The sequence below is a fragment of the Nicotiana tomentosiformis genome, chromosome 4 (genome assembly GCF_000390325.3).
Source record: "Nicotiana tomentosiformis chromosome 4, ASM39032v3, whole genome shotgun sequence".
Taxonomy (NCBI): Eukaryota; Viridiplantae; Streptophyta; class Magnoliopsida; order Solanales; family Solanaceae; genus Nicotiana; species Nicotiana tomentosiformis.
Window position 1 is genome coordinate 122048354 of NC_090815.1, and position 20585 is coordinate 122068938.

General features: G+C 40.4%; 1 protein-coding gene across 1 annotated transcript; it reads right to left on the minus strand.

Annotated features, from left to right (window-relative positions):
- Positions 1-453: 453 nt before the first annotated feature.
- Positions 454-17955, minus strand: LOC138910473 (uncharacterized). The gene is made up of 4 exons (XM_070201716.1): positions 17542-17955; positions 17149-17359; positions 731-977; positions 454-682 (listed from the first exon to the last, which is right to left on the minus strand). Exons 1-4 carry the CDS (start codon positions 17953-17955, stop codon positions 454-456), a joined length of 1101 nt encoding a protein of 366 aa, XP_070057817.1.
- Positions 17956-20585: the final 2630 nt, after the last annotated feature.

Genomic DNA, 20585 nt, shown 5'->3' on the forward strand with positions numbered 1-20585 from the left:
TCTATTCCAATAGAATTAGCTAGATTTTTTATTTCTCATAATTTTGTCATTTTTTTTTATTCAAAAGAGTTTTTGATACTGTGGGGATCCTATTCCGTAACTATCATTTGTGAAGATTTAATATCCAGTTTATTATACCGTGAGAGTGTAAATAACGAAGTTCTCTTTTAATTTATTTTTTTCAAAATGTTTTTCTTTTTTTGTATATTATGCTGGAAATATGACTACTCAAATATGTTGTATTTTATTATGTTTGATAATTCTATTCCGGTATGACCAGATTGATTATACATTTCTTATTGGGATAAAATATAGTCTACTTTTCTTATTTTTATAATATTTTAGGTCAAATACTTTCATTTATATAACATAATACAAGATAAAAACCACACAAAATAAAAGAAAACATTAACAAAAACACAGAAGCAAAACATAAAAAAGGGATTAAAAAAATTAAGTATCATCTCCATCATCAGAATAGTACTCCTCAATTTCTCGATATATCTCATCATCGTCTGAATTAGAGATAATTATAGGATACTCGGGCAAAAGACCACAAAGTCTCATGAGATCAAACTTCAACTTGTTGAATTGATCACACAACTGATTTTGTTCAATTATTACTCTGCCCATAAGATAAGGAAGACTCTTCAAGCTATTTTTCAGCTTGGCATAGTCGACCCTGATGGGAAACTTAAAATAATCAAACTTCTAGACAACCTTGTCTAACGAGGTTGAATAACCTTCACAACTGCGTTCGAAGTTCAGCCTGTTCTGGAATGATTCGTCGGCAAAAATTTGTGGTCTGATTCTTTCCCAATCAGCCTTTAGTTGCTCCCACTTTTGCATAAGATTAGCCATTGGTACAGTACTATTCCAATCAGACTTTAAACTCTCCCATTTCTGCATAAGTTCATCCATTGTAAGCTTCCTACTTCCGCTAGCATCAGACATTATTTTTTTTAAAAGCTTAAAGGCTATTGATGAATTTAGATTTAATGAAATATGATAGAAGTCTATGGATGACTATGAAATTTTCAAGTGAAGAGATTGTTAATATAGCCAAAGTGTGCACCTAATCAATTTAATATCTATAAATGCAAAGGTAACTTTTCAGGTCTGTTTGCTGTTTTACGTTCAGAGAAATTGAATGTAACAAGATAAGTAGGTGGTAAAAGACAACAAGTAGGTGATAAATGCAAAAAGAAATGTAACTTCAGCCTAATAAGTCCACATTTTTTCTATAATAAAACAATAACTTCAGTTTCTCTTTTTCAAATGACGCGCCATTCCCTAAAGCATCAGTTTATACCACGTGTGCTCCACATATTTATATCACGTACGTTGTCTCTCTTTTCCAATTTCAAAATACACAACCGTTAGGGTTTAATCGGAAATTCTTGAACTTTAATATGTTAAATGTCAAGTTTAATTTCGAGTAAAAAGTGTTGAAGTTTTATGGGTAGAAAGCACTCCCTCAAGCGTGGAAAACCTATTCATCCAATCTCACCATCACAAGAAGTTTCTGATTTTGTTATGGATGTTGAAAATCAGTCTGTTACAATGGCGGAGTCTTATATGTAAGATGCTCCAAGTGCAATGTAAAGACCCGACCGGTCGTTTTTTATTCCTAGAACATGATTTCCCTAAATAAGACTTCCTGTACATACTTTTACTATTTTATGACTTACGGGAATGGTTAGTTCGTGATTTGGAAGGGTTCGAGTTGAAATTGGAACACTTGGTTCCTTAGGGTTGGCTTAAAAGGCTAAGTTTGACTTCGGCCAACATATTGAGTAAACGACCTCAGAATCAGAATTTGACGGTTTCAATAGGTTCGTGTGATGATTTCAGACTTAGACCTATGTTCGGATCGGGTTTTGGATGACCCAGATGCATTTTGGCGCCTAATAGTGAAGGTTGGTTCTTTGAAGGCTTTAGAAGTTCTTTAAATTTGGTTTGAAGCGGGTTTTGGTATTATCGAGGTCCTAATGGAATTTTGAGACCGGGAATAGTTCTGTAATATCATTTAAGACTTGCACACAAAATTTGGTGTCATTCCGAGTAGTTTAAGTATGTTTCAACGCATTGGAAGTGAATTGAAGAACTTGAAGTTCATAAGTTTGGTTCAATTGGTTTTGGGGTGCGATTCTTAGTTTTGATGTAATTTTGGTCTTTCTGAGAGTTCGAACGAGGCCGTTTTATGATTTTCAACTCGTGGGTATGTTCGAGCGGGGCCCCGGGGGCTCCGGGTGTCAAGCGGACGAGGCTCGGACCAAGATGAGAATTTGGAGCAACAACTGAAGCATCAGGTCTATCAGAATCGTACCTACGCTTGGCCAGGCACACGTGCGAGACAAGCCTTACAGAAGTGGCCAAGGAAAGGCAACCCAAATTCCGCAGGTGCGGCCCATCATCGGCAGAAGCGGGACCGTAGAAGCGGAAACTCATCCGCAGAAGCGATGACAGCCTGCCCAGGGGTGTTCCGCAGAAGCGAGGGCGCAGGTGAGGCCCTATGACCGAAAGTGCGACCCTATGACCGCAAGTGCGGCCCTATGACCACAAGTGCGGCCCTATGACCGCAAGTGCGGAAATAGCTGGAGGCACTGAACTTCATTTAATACGGGACTTAAGCATTTTTCACACATTTGGGCGATTTTAGAGCTTCAAAAAAGGATACTTCAACCTAGCTATTGAAGGTAAGTAATTCTTACCTTAATGTGAGTTTAATACATAGATTATGGGTAGATTTCAATATGAAACTTGGTAGAAATTATGGGTGTAGATGAAAAACCTAGGGTTTAATAAAAATGAGATTTTACCACAAAAATGATTATGAAACTTAGTGAAAACCATATATTTATGTTCCTAAGTTATGTGTAACAACTTTCTTCAAAATTTTCGGAATTCGGGTATGTGGGCCCGGGGTGAATTTTTGAAAACTTGCAATTTGGGTTGGGTAATAACTCTAATAGTGGAGATATGAACTTTTGAGCATAGATTGATTGATTTATGAAATGTTTGACTAGTTTCGAGTCGTTTGGCATCAAATTTGAAGGTTTGAGCGCATTTTTGAATTAGGAAGTAGGCTTTGAGACGAGGTAAGTCTCTTTTCTAACCTTGTAAGAGGGAATTTACCCCATAGGTGAACGTAATTAATATATGTTATTATTTGTGGGGGGGGGGGGGGGCTACGTACGCACGAAGTGACGAGAGTCCGTACGTAGATACTTTTTCTGTTTATGTTCTGGTAGTTTTAGGTTTACACCATGCTTTGTGGACACCGTTATTTGATTATATTTATTAATTGTATCAAATGGAACTAAGTCGAGGATTTTAAGGATTTAAAAGCTTCAAGTTGAATTGTCTTTATTTCGAAAAGAATCAAGAAAGAGTATGATTTATTGATAATTTATATTAGACTGCGTCGCAAGTATAATCGGCGAGCAGGGTAATTCTTTCTTCTACTCTCATGGGAGCGGGTCGTTTGCCTCAGCGGGTTAATAGATGTATCTATTGTTCGTGCCGTTTGACCCTCGACAGTGCACAGTTTACATTTATGATGGATTGGGCCGAACGTCGTCAATGGAATTTTGTGCATGATAATAGAACTGGAAGTCTTTTTTTATAATTGGTATAAATTCATTATTTGAAAGATTATTTGTTTTAAGTGAAGGAAGTGATTTGGGTTCTTAAATATGGTGATGAATTGTTCAGTTATTTCTCGTTCTGAGTTTTATTGTTATATATATCATGCTTAATTAGAATTTCATATTATCATATTGTTGGCCCTTAGTAAGTGTCGGTGTCGACCCCTCGTCACTAGTTCTTCGAGGTTAGACTAGATACTTACCGAGTACATATTGTTTATGTACTCAGGCTACACTTCTGTACTTAATTGTACAGGATCTGAGGCAGGTATATCTTGTTACCAATCTGGTGCGCTGATTTGATCAACCATCTCGAGACTTTACGGTGAGCTGCCTTCCGAGCCGTTCTGCAGCAACTGGAGTCTTCCTTATGTTTTTTTTCTGTCTATTTCCTTTTAGATAGTAGGCTAGTGTTCTTTTGTATATTCTACTAGATTTCCTACATAATTGTGACAATGGGTCTTGGCACACACTGGTAGACTTATGATTTTGGGTTGTATTTCTACATTTATGATTTCATTTAGCTGTTTTCATTTTGTTCACTTTAAATTTCATTATTTGTTAAATTCTCTAAATCTAAAATAAAGTAAGTTGTTCGGCTTATTAAAAATGGAAATCACTAGATTGTTCACGGTTGTCTTGCCTAGCAACGGTGCAGGGCACCATCACGGCCTAAACCAGAGTTGGGTCGTGACAATATGGTATCAAAGAACTAGGTTCACATAGGTCTCACAAGTTATGGGAAGACCTAGTAGAGTCTTGCAGATTGGTGCGGAAACGTCCTTACTTATCTTCAGAGGCTATAGGGTGTTAGGAAACTACTCTTTATTCATCTCCTATCGTGCAATTGATGGTATACTAAAATCCTTTCTCTCATTCTCTCATAGATGGTGAGGATGCATACGGCGGACGTTCCAGACCCGGGAGGAGCATGGCTAGGTGCCCGCCGCAAAGCCAGCTGCTGCCACGACGGAAGAGATGTGTAGAAATTCATAACCAACTACCGAATTAACAAATCATGGAGTCTCTCCTCCGGACAAAGACCATCACCTCATTCTAAACTGAATAGCGATATTTGTTCTTTAATATACCTTATATAAATCTGACTGCATTTATTTCAGGTCCAGTAGTCTCGTCTCACCCAGTGTAAGCTACACATGCAATAAGCCACTTCAAACACTGACCAAGATCTCGTATGACACTAATAATGCGCCAACTGGCTATAAACTCGAATATGATACATAAGGAAAAATGAACTCTGGAAAGAATAGTGGCAATCTCCAGTTTTTCAATTCAAATCAGAAGTAGCGCGAGCCGCCTGAAGAACAAGGTTGCAAGCTCAAGTCTACCGCAAGTTCAAGTTTATTTCAAGTGCAAGCAGCAGGGTGCCCGCCTGAAGAATAGGGTCAACTTCCAGCTTATTTCAATTTTCAAATCATTGGCAGGCGGCCACCTGGAGAACGAGGGAATTCATTTCAAATTTCAAGTCAGTTGCAGGCACCCACCTGAAGAACGAGGGAAGTCATTTCAGAATTCAATTCAAGTTAGAAGTACAGAAGCTCGCTTCAAGAATACAAGTCGACAGTCCGAGATGACCAAAAGAAGAAGTCTCAATCTAGAATAAAAGAAAAAAAATGTGAATTCAAAATGTAGAAGCAGATGAAAAGATATGGGCTGCTTAAGACATGACTGAAGTCGCAAGCTTTGCATGTCCTGTTTTGATCCGATGAAGCTGAAGAGATGAATTTGCACCTGCAGCTAGCAAGCATCAAGGTTCAAATGAAAATTCTTCATGAAGAACCATTCAAGACTCAAGATCAAGCTTCAGAAGACTTATAGATAGGAATCTTGTAACTCATAGCTGACAGGCTTAGTTAATCTTTTTCATTTTTGATTTTGATGTAATAACAGGATCGCGGACCGGAACTTCGACGGAACGGTATCTCACTCGACTCTCTCATTCTCTCCATACACTCCATCACTTTTGAACTACACGTGGCATGATTCCTTTATAGCCAAGGATATGTAGGCAGCTCAGATACCAGGGCTCGGTCATAATCTTTTATTCGTCTTTGTTTCGTTTTGAATAAGCGTCGGATCATAAATAAATTACTGTTCTTTGCTCCGAAAACTCTTCGTGTTTCCAAGCAAAGAGAGACAGCTGTAAGCACGTAATTTTTGACCCGCGCAACTTTTAAAAGTAGTATTTTAAAAAAAATAGTTATTTATTTTTAATTTTAATAGGATTTCAGTCAACTTTTAGTTTTAGTTTTAAAACATAAGTTTAAAAACACAAAAATAGTTTTATGATATTTTTTTTCTTATTATATATTTTTGTTAGCTTATTAGTATTTTATAATATTTAAAAAAATACCAATGATATTTTCATTTTTAATCTATAGTTCACTTTAATAGTTTATTCTTATTAACTAAGATTAATTAGTATATTTTGGTACTATTAGTATTTTTATTTTTATTTTTGTTCAATGGGAAAGAATTGAATTTGGGCCAATTGGGAGCCCATTTTCGGATTTTGGTGGCCCAGCAAGACAAAGGCTCATTATTCCCAATTACTTTTATCCCAAACCCTTTTCTTACCCTTACAAACCCCCTTAATCATAGCCATTGATCTACTTTCATCCAATGGCTAGGATTAATTCCCCTACACCATACAAAATCCTAATAGAACCCCAATCTAAAAGAACCTAATTCCTACCCCCACCAAAAAAGGAACGCCCCTGCTTCCTTCAAAAGAAAAATGACCCCATTTCCTTATCAACAGCTCTCACGCACACATTCGAGAGAATCAGCGGCATACAATCTCCTAAGCTAAAGGAAAAAGACACACACTCGAAAAGAAAGAAAGAACAAGAACGATACAGTGAGAAAACAGACGAAATTGGACAGAATCTTTGAATAAGAAATAAGGTTTTGGTTCTGGGATTTCATTGTTCCTTCTCCTAAATTTCTGTTTTGGTTTACTGCACCAAACAAGTTCCGGTTCGAGTTCGAGGTTCCGGTCTAAAGTCGATTTTCGGTCTAGGATCTGTCATGAGTGGTCGTTGTATGAATTTTGTTGGAAGCTTTGTTCAATAGAAAATTGTTGCTTCAGTTAAGGTCCATTCTCAATTTGTCTTTACTATGGATTAGTTGAGTATTATGTTTGTTTGCTTTTGCTAAATCATTTAATTGCTTTATTTTAGGTAAAAATATTGATTGCTTGTTTGAATTGTTGATCGGTACTTTATGAGATATTTTTTTTTGTGGTTTCAAATAATTCCATGTATATATATTTCTAGTGAACTCAATCCTCATTGTTTTTGACTTTCTATGCTTGTGTCAGTCATGAGCCTTTAAAATTCACTACATAGTTCCTGGATGATTATCGCACTATGAATATTACATTGTGGTTCTGATTGTGAAAATAAAGTATATTGTTGTTGATGGGAATCCGCAGTTTAGATTAATTAGAGATAATCCTGAGGGCATCCATCTATTGGAAAATTTGAATTGTCTCTTTGGTCGAAAATTGAGCAAGAAAGTGTTATGTTCGCGTTTGTATTATTTTCTTAGATATATCAGTGATCATGTTAACTCTCTTTTTAATTAAATTTTACATTTCATCCTCAATTGACTTCCATAACTCATGGCCTCATAATAATCTCAAGGTTTTGGAAGAATAATGAATATAGTAGCTTGCTTTAGGCGCGATTAATAAATAAATTATCGTGACTATGGGTACGGTTCCCGTGGCTTAGTCATGATACATAATCCCCAATTCTAGTGTGCGTTTCACGTGACTCGACCGTAACTTCGAATAGTAATAAAATTAATATGTTGTAAATCGTGGGTACGTTTCACGTGGCGCGATTTGTAATGTGTACAAAAATAAACGAGTGCATGACATCGCGACTTGTTCAAACAAATTCCATAATATTAAAAGCGGTTTAAAAGGTTAAAATGCACAATAGGTTATAAATATATAATTAATCAGATAATTAGGCCAATTATTAATTGTTAAGCGACCGTGCTAAAACCACGGAACTCGGGAGTGCCTCACACCTTATCCCGGGTTAATAGAATTTCTTACCCGGTCTTCTGGTTTTGCGGACTTAAAAACAGAGTCAAGTTTCCTCGATTTGGGATTTTAAATAAACCGGTGACTTGGGACACCATAAATTATTCGAAGAGGCGACTCTGATTAATTAAATAATCCCATTTCGAATTATGTCACTTTAATTGAAAAAATCTCCTATCCCCTATCCCCACGGGAAAAAGGAGGTGTGACAACTATGGCATAAACTTTTGCATTAGTAAACTTCTAATTTACTGTGATACATGATGTAGTACAAATTGAAGTATAAGGCGGGTAACTTCTCATATACATATTATTTTACCTCCTATGATTGTGGAAATATGAAGATTTTTAATTTTCCAATCATTTGTGGTCTCAATATGATAGCCATTTGTATCAGTAAACTTCGGATTTACTACATCATATGTTTTGACCATAATCATATAATAAGAACGACATATTTGTATATAAACTTTCCGAGAGCCTTCATTTATTATCCACAATCTAATATTTATCGGACACTACTGGTGTCATGTGTATTCTAGACAAACATCTAGCTCTTCAGGAGTTGTTGATACATTTTGTACTATCAAATATTGCTCAGACACTTCTGGTATCATGAGAGAAAATCATAATCAAATAAACAATATAAAGACAATTCTAAATTTATAAATGTAAGAAATCAAGAATTTTAATATTTTTACCACCAACTTTGTGTCTCCTTCAGGGAGAAACGCCATTAACATATGAATATTTTATATCAAAGCGGCAACCACATAGTCATTACATCATTCAGGGAAATATACATGAGTTGTTATTTTCTTCGGGGTAGTTAATAACAACTAACCATAATATATCAATGTGGTTGTAGTAGAAAGCATTCTACAAGAATGCTTTTGCCTTAGAATGATACTTAATAAAATTATCCAAGATGTTTTACGTACAACAAGTACGTGTGGTAATTATCTTTATGCTACAAAAATAATATTTATATCCTCTATTATTCTATCTCTTCAAGAGTCGAGTTGTGGTATTTATTCATTCACTCCAGGGAATGAAAATGTGCTTCAAAAATAACTTCGAATAGCTCATTATTTTGTTTAAGCACAGAAAGATACTGCTTCAAAATATTTTCCTACTTCAGGATGAAACTTCAATTATGTTACTTCTTTAGGAGTAAATTTAAAATACGAAATATTGAGTATATATTCTCTCAATCATATTAACTCTTCTGGAGGTGAATTGTAATATATTTACAACAAGAATACGTTCATATTTACGACTTTATTAATATTATCACATTCACTTTAGGGAATGGATAAATATTTATAAAACATTCTCATCCTTCAGGAAATCGAACATAATTATCCGAACGCGCATTAATCACATCAAATTGTGATGCTTCAACCTCTTTTAAAATATTTACTACTTCAGGAGCATATCGAGGCGTGCATATAATATAAAGAATATTTCTCTAGATTATCTTTAATTGTAACCATAGAACGCCTAAATTATCACTTCTGGTGGTTAACAAAATTTAGTTACAATGAGATATATGAAACATAACCAATTCTGGTGGTTGTATATTTCTTGCAAACTCTGCTAGAGTTTAAGTAGATCTAACAATGTTATCCACTTCGTAATCCTTTATTAAGATAATTAGGATGAAAACAAATACCAAAATACGTACTGTACACGTAACATATAACTAAGCAAGCGATGATAAAGATATTAAAATATAAGCAAAAGGCTCAAATTAAATTATACAAATTTGGCCACTCCAGATGTACGTAATATGTACATTACTATTGCCAAAAAAAAAAACTCACCACCTCAAGGATATAATATTCCTTATGATTTGCCTTGCATCGGAGATGAACTCATTTTGCACGAGCTGAAAGCTTGAACGACATCGGCTACGGTCCATAACACGGCCCCTCAGTGGCAATCTTTTGAAGCCCATAAAGCTGCACCTTCAACTCATTGTTAAGAACATCATCATTCCTTTTGAAATCCACAAATACCACCGCTGCACCGAATAGCTTTTCCAAATCTTCTCTATACCTTCCTAATATTCTAATAACCCCTTGTCATCTTTCTCCACTAATACATCAGCCTTTTTCCCGCTTTCAATTTCTTGAAATTCAAGTTTCTCTGGAATTTCCTCAACATAATACAAGGACCCAATTTCAAATTCCCAAAATTTTAGAGCCACATAACAATTCTTTTCACTTACTTGATGGCAGAGTCTCGTGATAATAACGTGTTATAAAATAAAGACTATAAAGTAGATAAACTGAAGACAAGTATAGAGAGAAACTGATATATTATTCAACTTCAAATTCATGTACATAATGAACTGAAAACTCCTCTATTTATAGAAGAAAGGAAGCACCTGCAAGGCTTTTCTTTAGCAGCTTGTAAGCTGTCTGCATGAGCTACTTGTAACCTGCCTGTTTAATAAGAAGCTGCTGCAAATTATTTTATTGAGCTGCTTGCAACCTGCCTGCATCAACTGCTTGTAGATAAACTTGAACAGAGTACTAAATGGATAATCTTCTTCAGGAATATTATCTATAGCGGAGTAATAAATGAACATCCACAATGTAATTATTTTCATAACAGACTCGTGCATTTTCCCACTTTATTCCTCCACTTGCCCAACCCAGGAGAAGAATTAAAAAAAGAGAAAACTTACGCCCTCCCCCCCCCCCCTCGATCTCCCTTTTTCTGGGGATGATAAAAAAAACCCTCGATATCCCTTTCAAGCCGTCAATATTCCCTTAAACTTGATCGTTACAGGTAATTCTTCACTAGTTTTATATTTCTTTTTCTTAGTTGATTTTGCCTTTTTAGGATTGGGTGACGTGTTAGGGCTTGGTCTTTTATTGCTTCAATTATTTTTAATTTTTGAACTTATTGATTTTATGATGATTAGGGATCGTGAAAGCTTGAATCTTTTGGTTTCTCTTATGAATTCAGTTAACACATCGAAGAAGAGAAGAGTGGAAAAAAGGGTTTTCGATTAGATTGGTTAATAATTGTCACGACCCAAAACTAACCCTTGTCGTGATGACGCCTATCGTGGAACTAGGCAAGCCGACTCATTTTTACAACAAACCGATATTTTCATTTAAAAGATAATTTTAAGTTTATTTAACATAAAAACCTTCGTTAAGGAGTTCCAATCAAAATAAAAGTGCGGAAGAAAAAGTCCGATATCGGGGTGTCACTAGTCATGAACATCTACTACAATATGTCTAACAATATCAAGGCTAAATCAGCTTGAAAAATAGCTAAATACAACTAGAGGAAGATAAGAGGGAGAAGAGCAAGGGTTGTGATCGCCAAATAGCTACCTTGCTATCTCCAAGAAAATCTGCAACCAAAACACTCAATAACTGCTACCGTGACCAGCTACACCTGAATCTGCACATAAGGTGCAGGGAGTAACGTGAGTATGTCAACTTAGTAAGTAACAACAATAAATAAATACTGAGCAGTAGTGACGAGCAATAAAGCATATAACATTCATATCGGGAAATCTAGTAAAATACCACATACTTTTAAAAATCAGGATTTGAATCAAAACATCTCGTTTAACCTAGTTCTAGTAAAAAATATTTAAAGATATTTTTCAATAGTTTTCAGACATAGGAAAAATACAAAGGTGAGCCAAAATGATGAAATCATAAACAGCCCTTTGGGCAAAACATCACTCATAAATAGCCCCTCGAGCAAACCTCACAGTCACTCGTGCCACTCGGGCATACCTCACAATCACTCTTGCCACTCGAGCATACCTCACAATCACTCATGCCTCCCATTCACTCAGCACTCGCACTCAGTAGGTACCTGCACTCACTGGGGTGTGTACAAACTCTGGAGGGGCTCCTTCAGCCCCAGCGCTATAATCTGCACGGACATCTCACGTGCTGCACGGATAACTCATGTGCCATAATAATAAAGTATGTTGCAGGCGGGCAGCCCCGATCCACACTCATCCTCACAAATCAGGCCCTCGGCCTCACTCAGTCATAAACTTCTCAAGCCACTCGGGTATTTCAGTAAAACAGGGCATTCGGCCCAAAATATTTATATGCATCAAAATAGATTCATAAAACTAAGTTTTGCGGTAAACAAGTATAAACATGACTGAGTATAGATTTTCAATCAAAAACAATGAGAGGATGGTAAGAAACAACCCCTACGGATCCAAACAGCATTGGCGCAAGGCCCAAACATTGCATTCGGCCCAATTTACAAAAATTCTTTCTAAAACATATAAGTATCATATGGTTTCAACAAAGTATGCAACTTTACAGTTGCTACGGGACGGACCAAGTCACAAATCCCCAACAGTGCACGCCCACACGCCCCGTCACCTAGCATGTGCGTCACTAAAAATAGTGGAATGATACAAAATCCGGGGTTTCATACCCTCTGGACTAGATTTACAATCGTTAATTAACTCAAATCGGTCAAATATCTACCCCGCAATGCTCTTGCCTCTGGACTCGGCCTCCAAATACTCCAAATCTATTCACAATTAGTACAATACCATCAATATACGCTAATGGAATGAATTCCACAAGAAAATCTTCAAAATTAGACCAAACCCCGAAATTGGCTCAAACCCGGTCCCCGGACCCACATCTCAAAATCCAACAAAATTTACAAAACTAGAAAGCTCATTCGCTCACGAGTCTAACCATACCAAATTTATCAAAATCCGACATCGTTTGGTCCTTCAAATCCTTAAATTACTTTCCAAAACTTCCAAGCCCTAACCCCTTATTTTCACTAATTACCATAATTAAACAACGAAAAATCATCATATATACAAGTACTAGGGCTCAAGTAACTTACTTCAACTAAACCCCCTTGATTCCCTCTTCAAATCTCTCCCAAAAGCTCCAAAAACCGAATAGAAATAGTGAAAAATGCACCAAAATCACGAAGGGTTCTATTTATGGTTTCTACACAGGTTTTTTGCACCTGCGGCCATTTTCTCGCACCCGCGCGACCGCACCTGCAGTCCAAGGAGACGCACCTGCGCAACTCACTTAATCCCCCAGCTTCCGCACCTGCGGATACCTTTCTCGCACCTGCGGACTCGCATCTGCGAAACCAGCCCAAAATTCTCATCTCTGCATCTGCGCTCAAGTCCTCGCACCTGCGGGATCGAAGATGAGGCCAATTCTTTGCACCTGCATTCCCAGCCTTGGCCTAGCGTTTCCCGCACCTGCGCACTCCCCACGCGCACCAGTGGCCTCACACCTGCGAGGCTTTCTTCAACAGGAGCGAAAATAGCAGTAGCAGTAGCTCCAGCTGCAAATTCCAACTTCGACAAATCCATTAACCACCCGGAATCACCCCGAGGCCCTCGGGACCTCAACAAAATACCAACAAGTCATATATCAACATATAAACCTACTCGAACCTTCGAATCACTCAAAACAATATCGAATCATCAAATTACCCTCGAATTCAAGCCTAAGAATATCTAAATTTCCAAATTCGGCAACTAATGCCGAAACCAACCAAACCACGTCCGAATGACCTCAAATTTTTCACACACATCACAAATGACACTACAAACCTACTCCAACTTCCAGAATTCCATTCCGACCCCGATATCAAATTTTCCACTGCCGACCGAAATCGCTAAATTTCCAATTTCGCCAATTCAAGCCTAATTCTACCACGGACCTCCAAATCACACTTCAGACGCACTCCTAAGTCCAAAATCACCTAACGGAGCTAACAGAACCATCAGAATTCAAATCCGAGATCAGTTACATATAGGTCAACATCCGGTTGACTTTTCCAAGTTAAGTTTCTACTTAAGAGACTAAGTGTCTCAATTCACTCTGAAAGCACTCCGGTCCCGAACCAACTAACCCGACATAACATAATATAGCTGAATAGCACAAAAAGAAGTAGAAATGGGGAAAACGAGCCTATAACTCTCAAAACGACCGGCCGGGTCGTTATATCCTCCCCCTCTTAAGTATCCGTTCGTCCTCAAACGCGTCTAGAAACATACCTGGAGTCTCGAATAGGCGTGGATATCTGCTCCGCATCCCCCGCTCGATCTCCTAAGTGGCCTCCTCCACAGGCTGACGACTCAATTGCACCTCAACCTTTGAACCTGCCGATCCAAAATAACCACCGGCTCCACATCATAAATCATATCACCCTCCAACTGAACCGTGCTGAAATCCAAAACATGGGACGGATCTCCAATATACTTCCGGAGTATGGAAACATGAAACACTGGATGCACACTCGACAAGCTGGGTGGTAAGGCAAGCTTATAAGCCACCTCCCCTATTCTCTGAAGCACCTCAAAAGGCCTAATGAACCGGGGGCTCAACTTGCCCCTCTTCCCAAAACTCATAACACCCTTCATGGGTGATACCTTCAGCAAAACCTTTTCCCCAACCATAAAAGACACATCACAGACCTTTCTATCCGCATAGCTCTTTTGCCTAGACTACGCCGTGCGAAGCCGCTCCTGAATCAATTTCACCTTATCTAATGCATCCTGGACGAAGTCTGTACCTAAGACCCTATCTTCAGCTGGCTCAAACCATCCAACCGGAGATCTATACCTCCTCCCATATAAAGCCTCATACGGAGCCATCTGAATACTCAACTGATAACTGTTGTTATATGCAAACTCCGTGAGTGGCAGAAACTGGTACCATGAACCCCCAAAGTCAATGACACGAGCATGCAACATGTCCTCCAATATCTAAATAGTGTGCTCAGACTACCCGTCTGTCTGAGGGTTAAAAGCTGTGCTCAACTCAACCTGAGTAACCAACTCTCATTGCACGTCCCTCCAAAACTGCGATGTGAACTGAGTACCCCTATCTGAAATGGTGGAAACTTGGACACCATGCAGGCGAATGATCTCTCGGATGTAAATCTTAGCCAACCGCTCTAAAGAGTAAGTAGTACCAACTGGAATGAAGTGCGCGGACTTGGTCAGCCGATCCACAATAACCCAAATAGCATCGAACTTCCTCGAAGTCCATGGGAGCCCAACTACAAAGTCCATGGTGATCTGCTCCCACTTCCACTCTGGGATCTCTAACCTTTGAAGCAAGCCACCCGGTCTCTGATGCTCACACTTAACCTGCTGACAGTTGAGACACCGAGCCACAAACCCAACTATATCCTTCTTAATCCACCTCCACCAATAGTGCTGCCTCAAATCCTGGTACATCTTCACGGCACCCGGATGGATGGAATACCGCGAGCTGTGGGCCTCCTCAAGAATCAACTCTCGAAGCCCATCTACATTAGGCACACATATCAGGCCCTGCATTCTCAGCACACCGTCATCACCAATATTCACATCCCTAGCATCACCTCTCTGAACCCTTTTCTGAAGAACGAGCAAGTGGGGGTCATCATACTGACGCTCCCTGATACGGTCATAAAGAGAAGACTTGGACACCACACAAACCAATACCCGATTAGGCTCCGAAATATCCAATCTGACAAGCTGGCCTACTAAGGTCTGAACATCTAATGCCAAAGGTCTCTCTGCTGCTGGAAGATATGCTAAACTCCCCAAACTCTCTGCCCGGCGACTCAAAGCATCGGCCACCACATTGGCCTTCCCCGGATGGTACAAAATAGTGATATCATAGTCCTTAAGAAGCTCCAACCATCTCCGCTGACACAAATTAAGATCCTTATGCTTTAACAGATACAGCAGACTCCGGTGATGTGTATAGACCTCACAATGAACCCCATACAAATAATGACGCCAAATCTTCAAGCTGTGAACAATGGATGCTAACTCAAGATCATGGACAAGATAGTTCTTCTCATGGGTCTTCAACTGGCGCGAGGCATAGGAAATCACCCTACCCTCATACATCAAAACACAACCAATGCCTATTCTCGAGGCATCGCAATACACGGTGTAAGAACCTGAAGCTGATGGTAGAACTAACACCAGAGCTGTGGTCAAAGCAGCCTTGAGCATCTGAAAGCTCTCCTCACACTCATCCGACCACCTGAATGGAGCACCCTTTTGGGTCAATTTGGTCAAGGGCGATGCAATAGATGAAAATCCCTCCACAAAGCGACGGTAGTAACCCGCCAAACCAAGAAAACTCCTAATCTCCGTGGCTGAGGACGGTCTAGTCTAACTCTGCACCGCCTCTATTTTCTTCGAATCCACCTGAATACCCTCGTTGGATACCACATGTCCCAAGAATGCTACTGAACTGAGCCAAAACTCACACTTGGATAACTTTGCATAAAGCTTCTCCTCCCTCAATCGCTGTAATATAATCCTCAAATGCTGAGCGTGCTCTTCCTGACTACGAGAGTACACTAGGATGTCATCAATGAATACAATGACTAATGAGACCAAATAGGGCTGGAATACACTGTTCATCAAATGCATGAACGTTGTTGGGGCATTGGTCAGCCCAAAAGACATCACCAAGAACTCATAATGGCCATATCGGTTCCTGAAAGCTGTCTAAAGAATATCTGAATCCCGAATCTTTAGCTGATGATAACCGGACCTCAAATCAATCTTAGAGAACACCCTCGCTCCCTGAAGCTGGTCAAATAAATCATCAATACGAGGCAAAGGATACTTGTTCTTGACTATGACCTTGTTCAACTGCCTGTAATCAATACACATTCTCAAGGAACCATCCTTCTTTTTCACAAATAGAACCGGTGCACCCCAAGGTGACACACTAGGCCGAATAAACCCCTTATCAAGGAGTTCCTGAAGTTGTTCTTTCAATTCCTTCAACTCTGTTGGTGCCATACAATACGGTGGAATAGAAATGGGTTGAGTGCCCGGCACCAAATCAATACCAAAGTCAATATCCCTGTCAGGCAGCATGCCCGTCAGGTCTGCAGGAAATACATCCGGAAAATCACATACCACCAGAGTAGAATCAATGACAGGAGTCTCTGCTCTAACATCCCTCACAAAAGCCAAATAAGATAGGCAACCCTTCTCAACCATGCGCTGAGCCTTCAAATATGAAATCACCCTACTTGGTACATAATCTACAGAACTGTTCCACTCAACCCTCGAAATTCCCGGCATAGTCAACGTCACCATCTTAGCGTGACAATATAGAAAAACATGACATGGAGATAACTAATCCATACCCAATATCACATCAAAGTCAACCATACTGAGCAATAATAGATCCACTCGGGTCTCCAGACCCCCAATAGTCACCACACATGATCGATATATGCGGTCCACAATACTAGTATCTCCCAAAGGAGTAGATACATGTACATATGAAACTAAGTACTCATGGGGAATATCCAAAAAATGGGCGAAATACGAGAAAACATATGAATGCGTGGAACCAGGGTCAAATAATACTGAGGTATCTCGGAGACAAACTGAGACAATACCTGTAATCACAACATCTGAAGTAATAGCATCTGGTCTGGCAGGGAGAGCATAGAAACGGGCCTGACCAGCCCCTGATCTGCCTTCCCGTCTAGGGCGACCCCTAGTTGACTGACCTCCACCTCGGGTTGACTGGACGGGTGGTGAGGTAACTGGTGCTGTAGTCGGAGGCTGACTCCTCTGCTGAGATAGACCTCCATGACGTCGAGGACACTGTGCCTCCACATATGCCCAAGCTCCCCACACTCAAAATAACTCCCTGGTGTTGGCGGCGGAAACTGAATGGAACCCCTAGCACCGGGATGACTGGTAGAAGAACATGGCATGGAAGAGCCCTGAACAGGTGGAGCACGGGATGAACTCTTATGTGGAAGGGCACTAAGTGATGAGTGGACCTGATGAGAACTATGAGAACCTTGGCTGGATGATGCACCCCGATGAAATGGCCGAGCTGACTGAGCCTTCCTGAAATTACGACCTCTACCGTGCTGGAACTGACCCCCAAAAGAAGCACCATTGAATACACCCTGACCAAGAGGCCTCTTGGCCTCCCTCTCAATCCTCTCCTGACCGCGAACCATCTCAATCTGCCGAGCAATGTCGACAACCTCATCAAAGGTAGCACCCGAAACACGCTCCGTGGTCATGAGCAACTGTAGCTGATAAGTGAGGCCATCAATAAACCTCATGATCCTCTTACTGTCCATGGGAACAAGCCAGATAGTATGACAGGCCAACTCAGATAATCGTATCTCATACTGTGTCACAGACATATCACCCTGGCGTAGCCGCTCAAACTGTCTGCGCATCTCCTCTCTACGGGATCGAGGCTGAACTTCTCCAAAAAGACCACGGAGAACTGCTGCCAAGTAAGGGGTGTTGTGCTAATAGGCCTACGCCTCTCGTATGTCTCCCACCATCTGAGTGCAACCCCAAAAAACTGAAAGGTAGTGAATGAAACCCCCACAAGTCTCCAGAATACCAGCAGTACGGAGTATCCTCTGACATATGTCCAAAAAGTATTGAGCATCCTCTCTCTCTGTGCCACTGAAAGGTGGTGGCTGAAGTCTCCTAAACCCCTACAACCTACGCTGATCATCCTCAGGCATAGCAAGAACCATATAATCCTGAGCAACAGCAACCGACTGGGCTGGTGGTGCCTACAGTGTCTGAAGTCCCTAAATAACCTACTCAGGTGTGCGAGCGACGGGAGTCTAAGTGCCTCCCCTGGCCTGAGAAATGGCTGCGGTCGTCGAAATAGAGACCGCCTGAGCAAGGCCAGTATACGCTGTCAGAATCTGAGCTAGGGCCTCCTGAAGGCCTGGAATCACAATAGACACAAATGGTGCCTGAGCTCGTGCATCAACAACTGGAACCTAGTCCTGATCTGGGACAATCGATAGATCTACAAGTACTGCCCCAGTTGTTGTACGGGCTGAACCTCTGCCCCTACCACAGCCTCTACCGCGGCCTCGGCCTCTCGCGGCCCTAGCTGGTGGTACTGGTGGATGGCCCTCCTGACCGATAGTACGAGTCCTCACCATCTATGATAGAATGAAACAACATATGTTTAGTTACTAGAATCAACAGATTCGCACGAAAAGAATTCAAGAATGTGGAGTTTCGTAAAGGTTCTGTAGCCTCCTGAAGATAAGTACAGATGTCTCCGTACCGATCCGCAAGACTCTACTAAATCTGCTCACGACTCGTGAGACCTATGTAACCTAGGCTCTAATACCAATCTGTCATGGCCCAAAACTAACCCCTATCATGATGGCGCCTATCGTGGAACTAGGCAAGCCGACTCATTTCCAAAACAACCCAATATTTTCATTTTAAAGATAATTTCAAGGTTATTTAATATAAAAACCTTGGTAAAGGAGTTCCAATCAAAATAAAAGTGCGGAAGGAAAAGCTCGACATCGGGGTGTCACTAGTCATGAGCATCTACTACAATCTGTCTAACAAAATCAAGGCTAACTCAGCTTGGAAAATAGCTAAATACAATTAGAGGAAGATAAGAGGGAGAAGAGTAGGGGTTGCGATCGCCAAACTACTACCTTGCTATCTCCAAGAAAATTTGCAACCAGAATACTCAATAACAGCTACCGTGACCAGCTACACCTGAATCTGCACATAAGGTGCAGGGAGTAACGTGAGTACGCCTACTCAGTAAGTAACAATAATAAATAAATACTGAGGAGTAGTGACTAGCAATAAAACATATAATATTAATATCGGGAAATCTCAGTAAAATACCACATGCTTTTAAAAATCAGGATTTGAATCAAAACATCTCGTTTAACCCAGTTCCAGTAAAAATTATTTAAAGATATTTTTCAACAGTTTTCAGACAGAGGAAAAATGTAAAGGTGAGCAAAAATGATGAAATCATAAACAACCCTCGGGCAAAACATCACTCATAAACAACCCCTCAAGCAAACCTCATAGTCACTCGTGCCACTCGGGCATACCTCACAATCACTCTTGCCACTCGGGCATACCTCACAATTACTCATGCCTCCCATTCACTCAACACTCAGCACTCGGCACTCAATAGGTACCTGCGCTCACTAGGGGTGTGTACAAACTCTGGAGGGGCTCCTTCAGCCCCAACGCTATAATCTGCACGGACAACTCACGTGCTGTACGGACAACTCATGTGCCATAATAATAAAGTATGCTGCAGGCGGGCAGCCCCGATCCATACTCATCCTCACAAATCAGGCCCTCGGCCTCACTCAGTCATAAACCTCTCAAGCCACTCGGGCATTTCAGTAAAACAGGGCATTCGGCCCAAAATCAGTCATAAACCTCTAAAGCCACTTGGTTTCAACAAAGTATGCAACTTCACAGTTGCTACGGGACGGACCAAGTCACAAATCTCCAACAGTGCACGCCCACACACCCGTCACCTTGCATGTGCGTCACTAAAAATAGTGGAATGATACAAAATCCGGGGTTTCATACCCTCAGGACTAGATTTACAATCGTTACTTACCTCAAACCGGTCAAATATCTACCCCGCAATGCTCTTGCCTCTGGACTCAGCCTCCAAATACTTCAAATCTATTCACAATTAGTACAATACCATCAATATAGGCTAATGGAATGAATTCCATAAGAAAAGCTTCAAAATTATACCAAAACCCGAGCTAGAAAAGCATAAAATCTAGCTGGAGCGCCGGTTGGCTAGCCTCTACCCTACTGAACAATAACTGGCTGACCTCCCCTTGCCTGGCCTCCACCTCTAGGACGAACCCTACCCATATGTCCCCCACCTCTGGGTGGTCGGACAGTTGGTGTTGCAATCATGGGCTGATGACCCTACTGTACTTCCTTGCCCCGAAGTCTAGGACAACATCTCTTTATGTGACCTGGATCTCCACACTCGTAACAATCTCTCGATTCCATAGACTGTTGCCCCGAAGTCTGACCC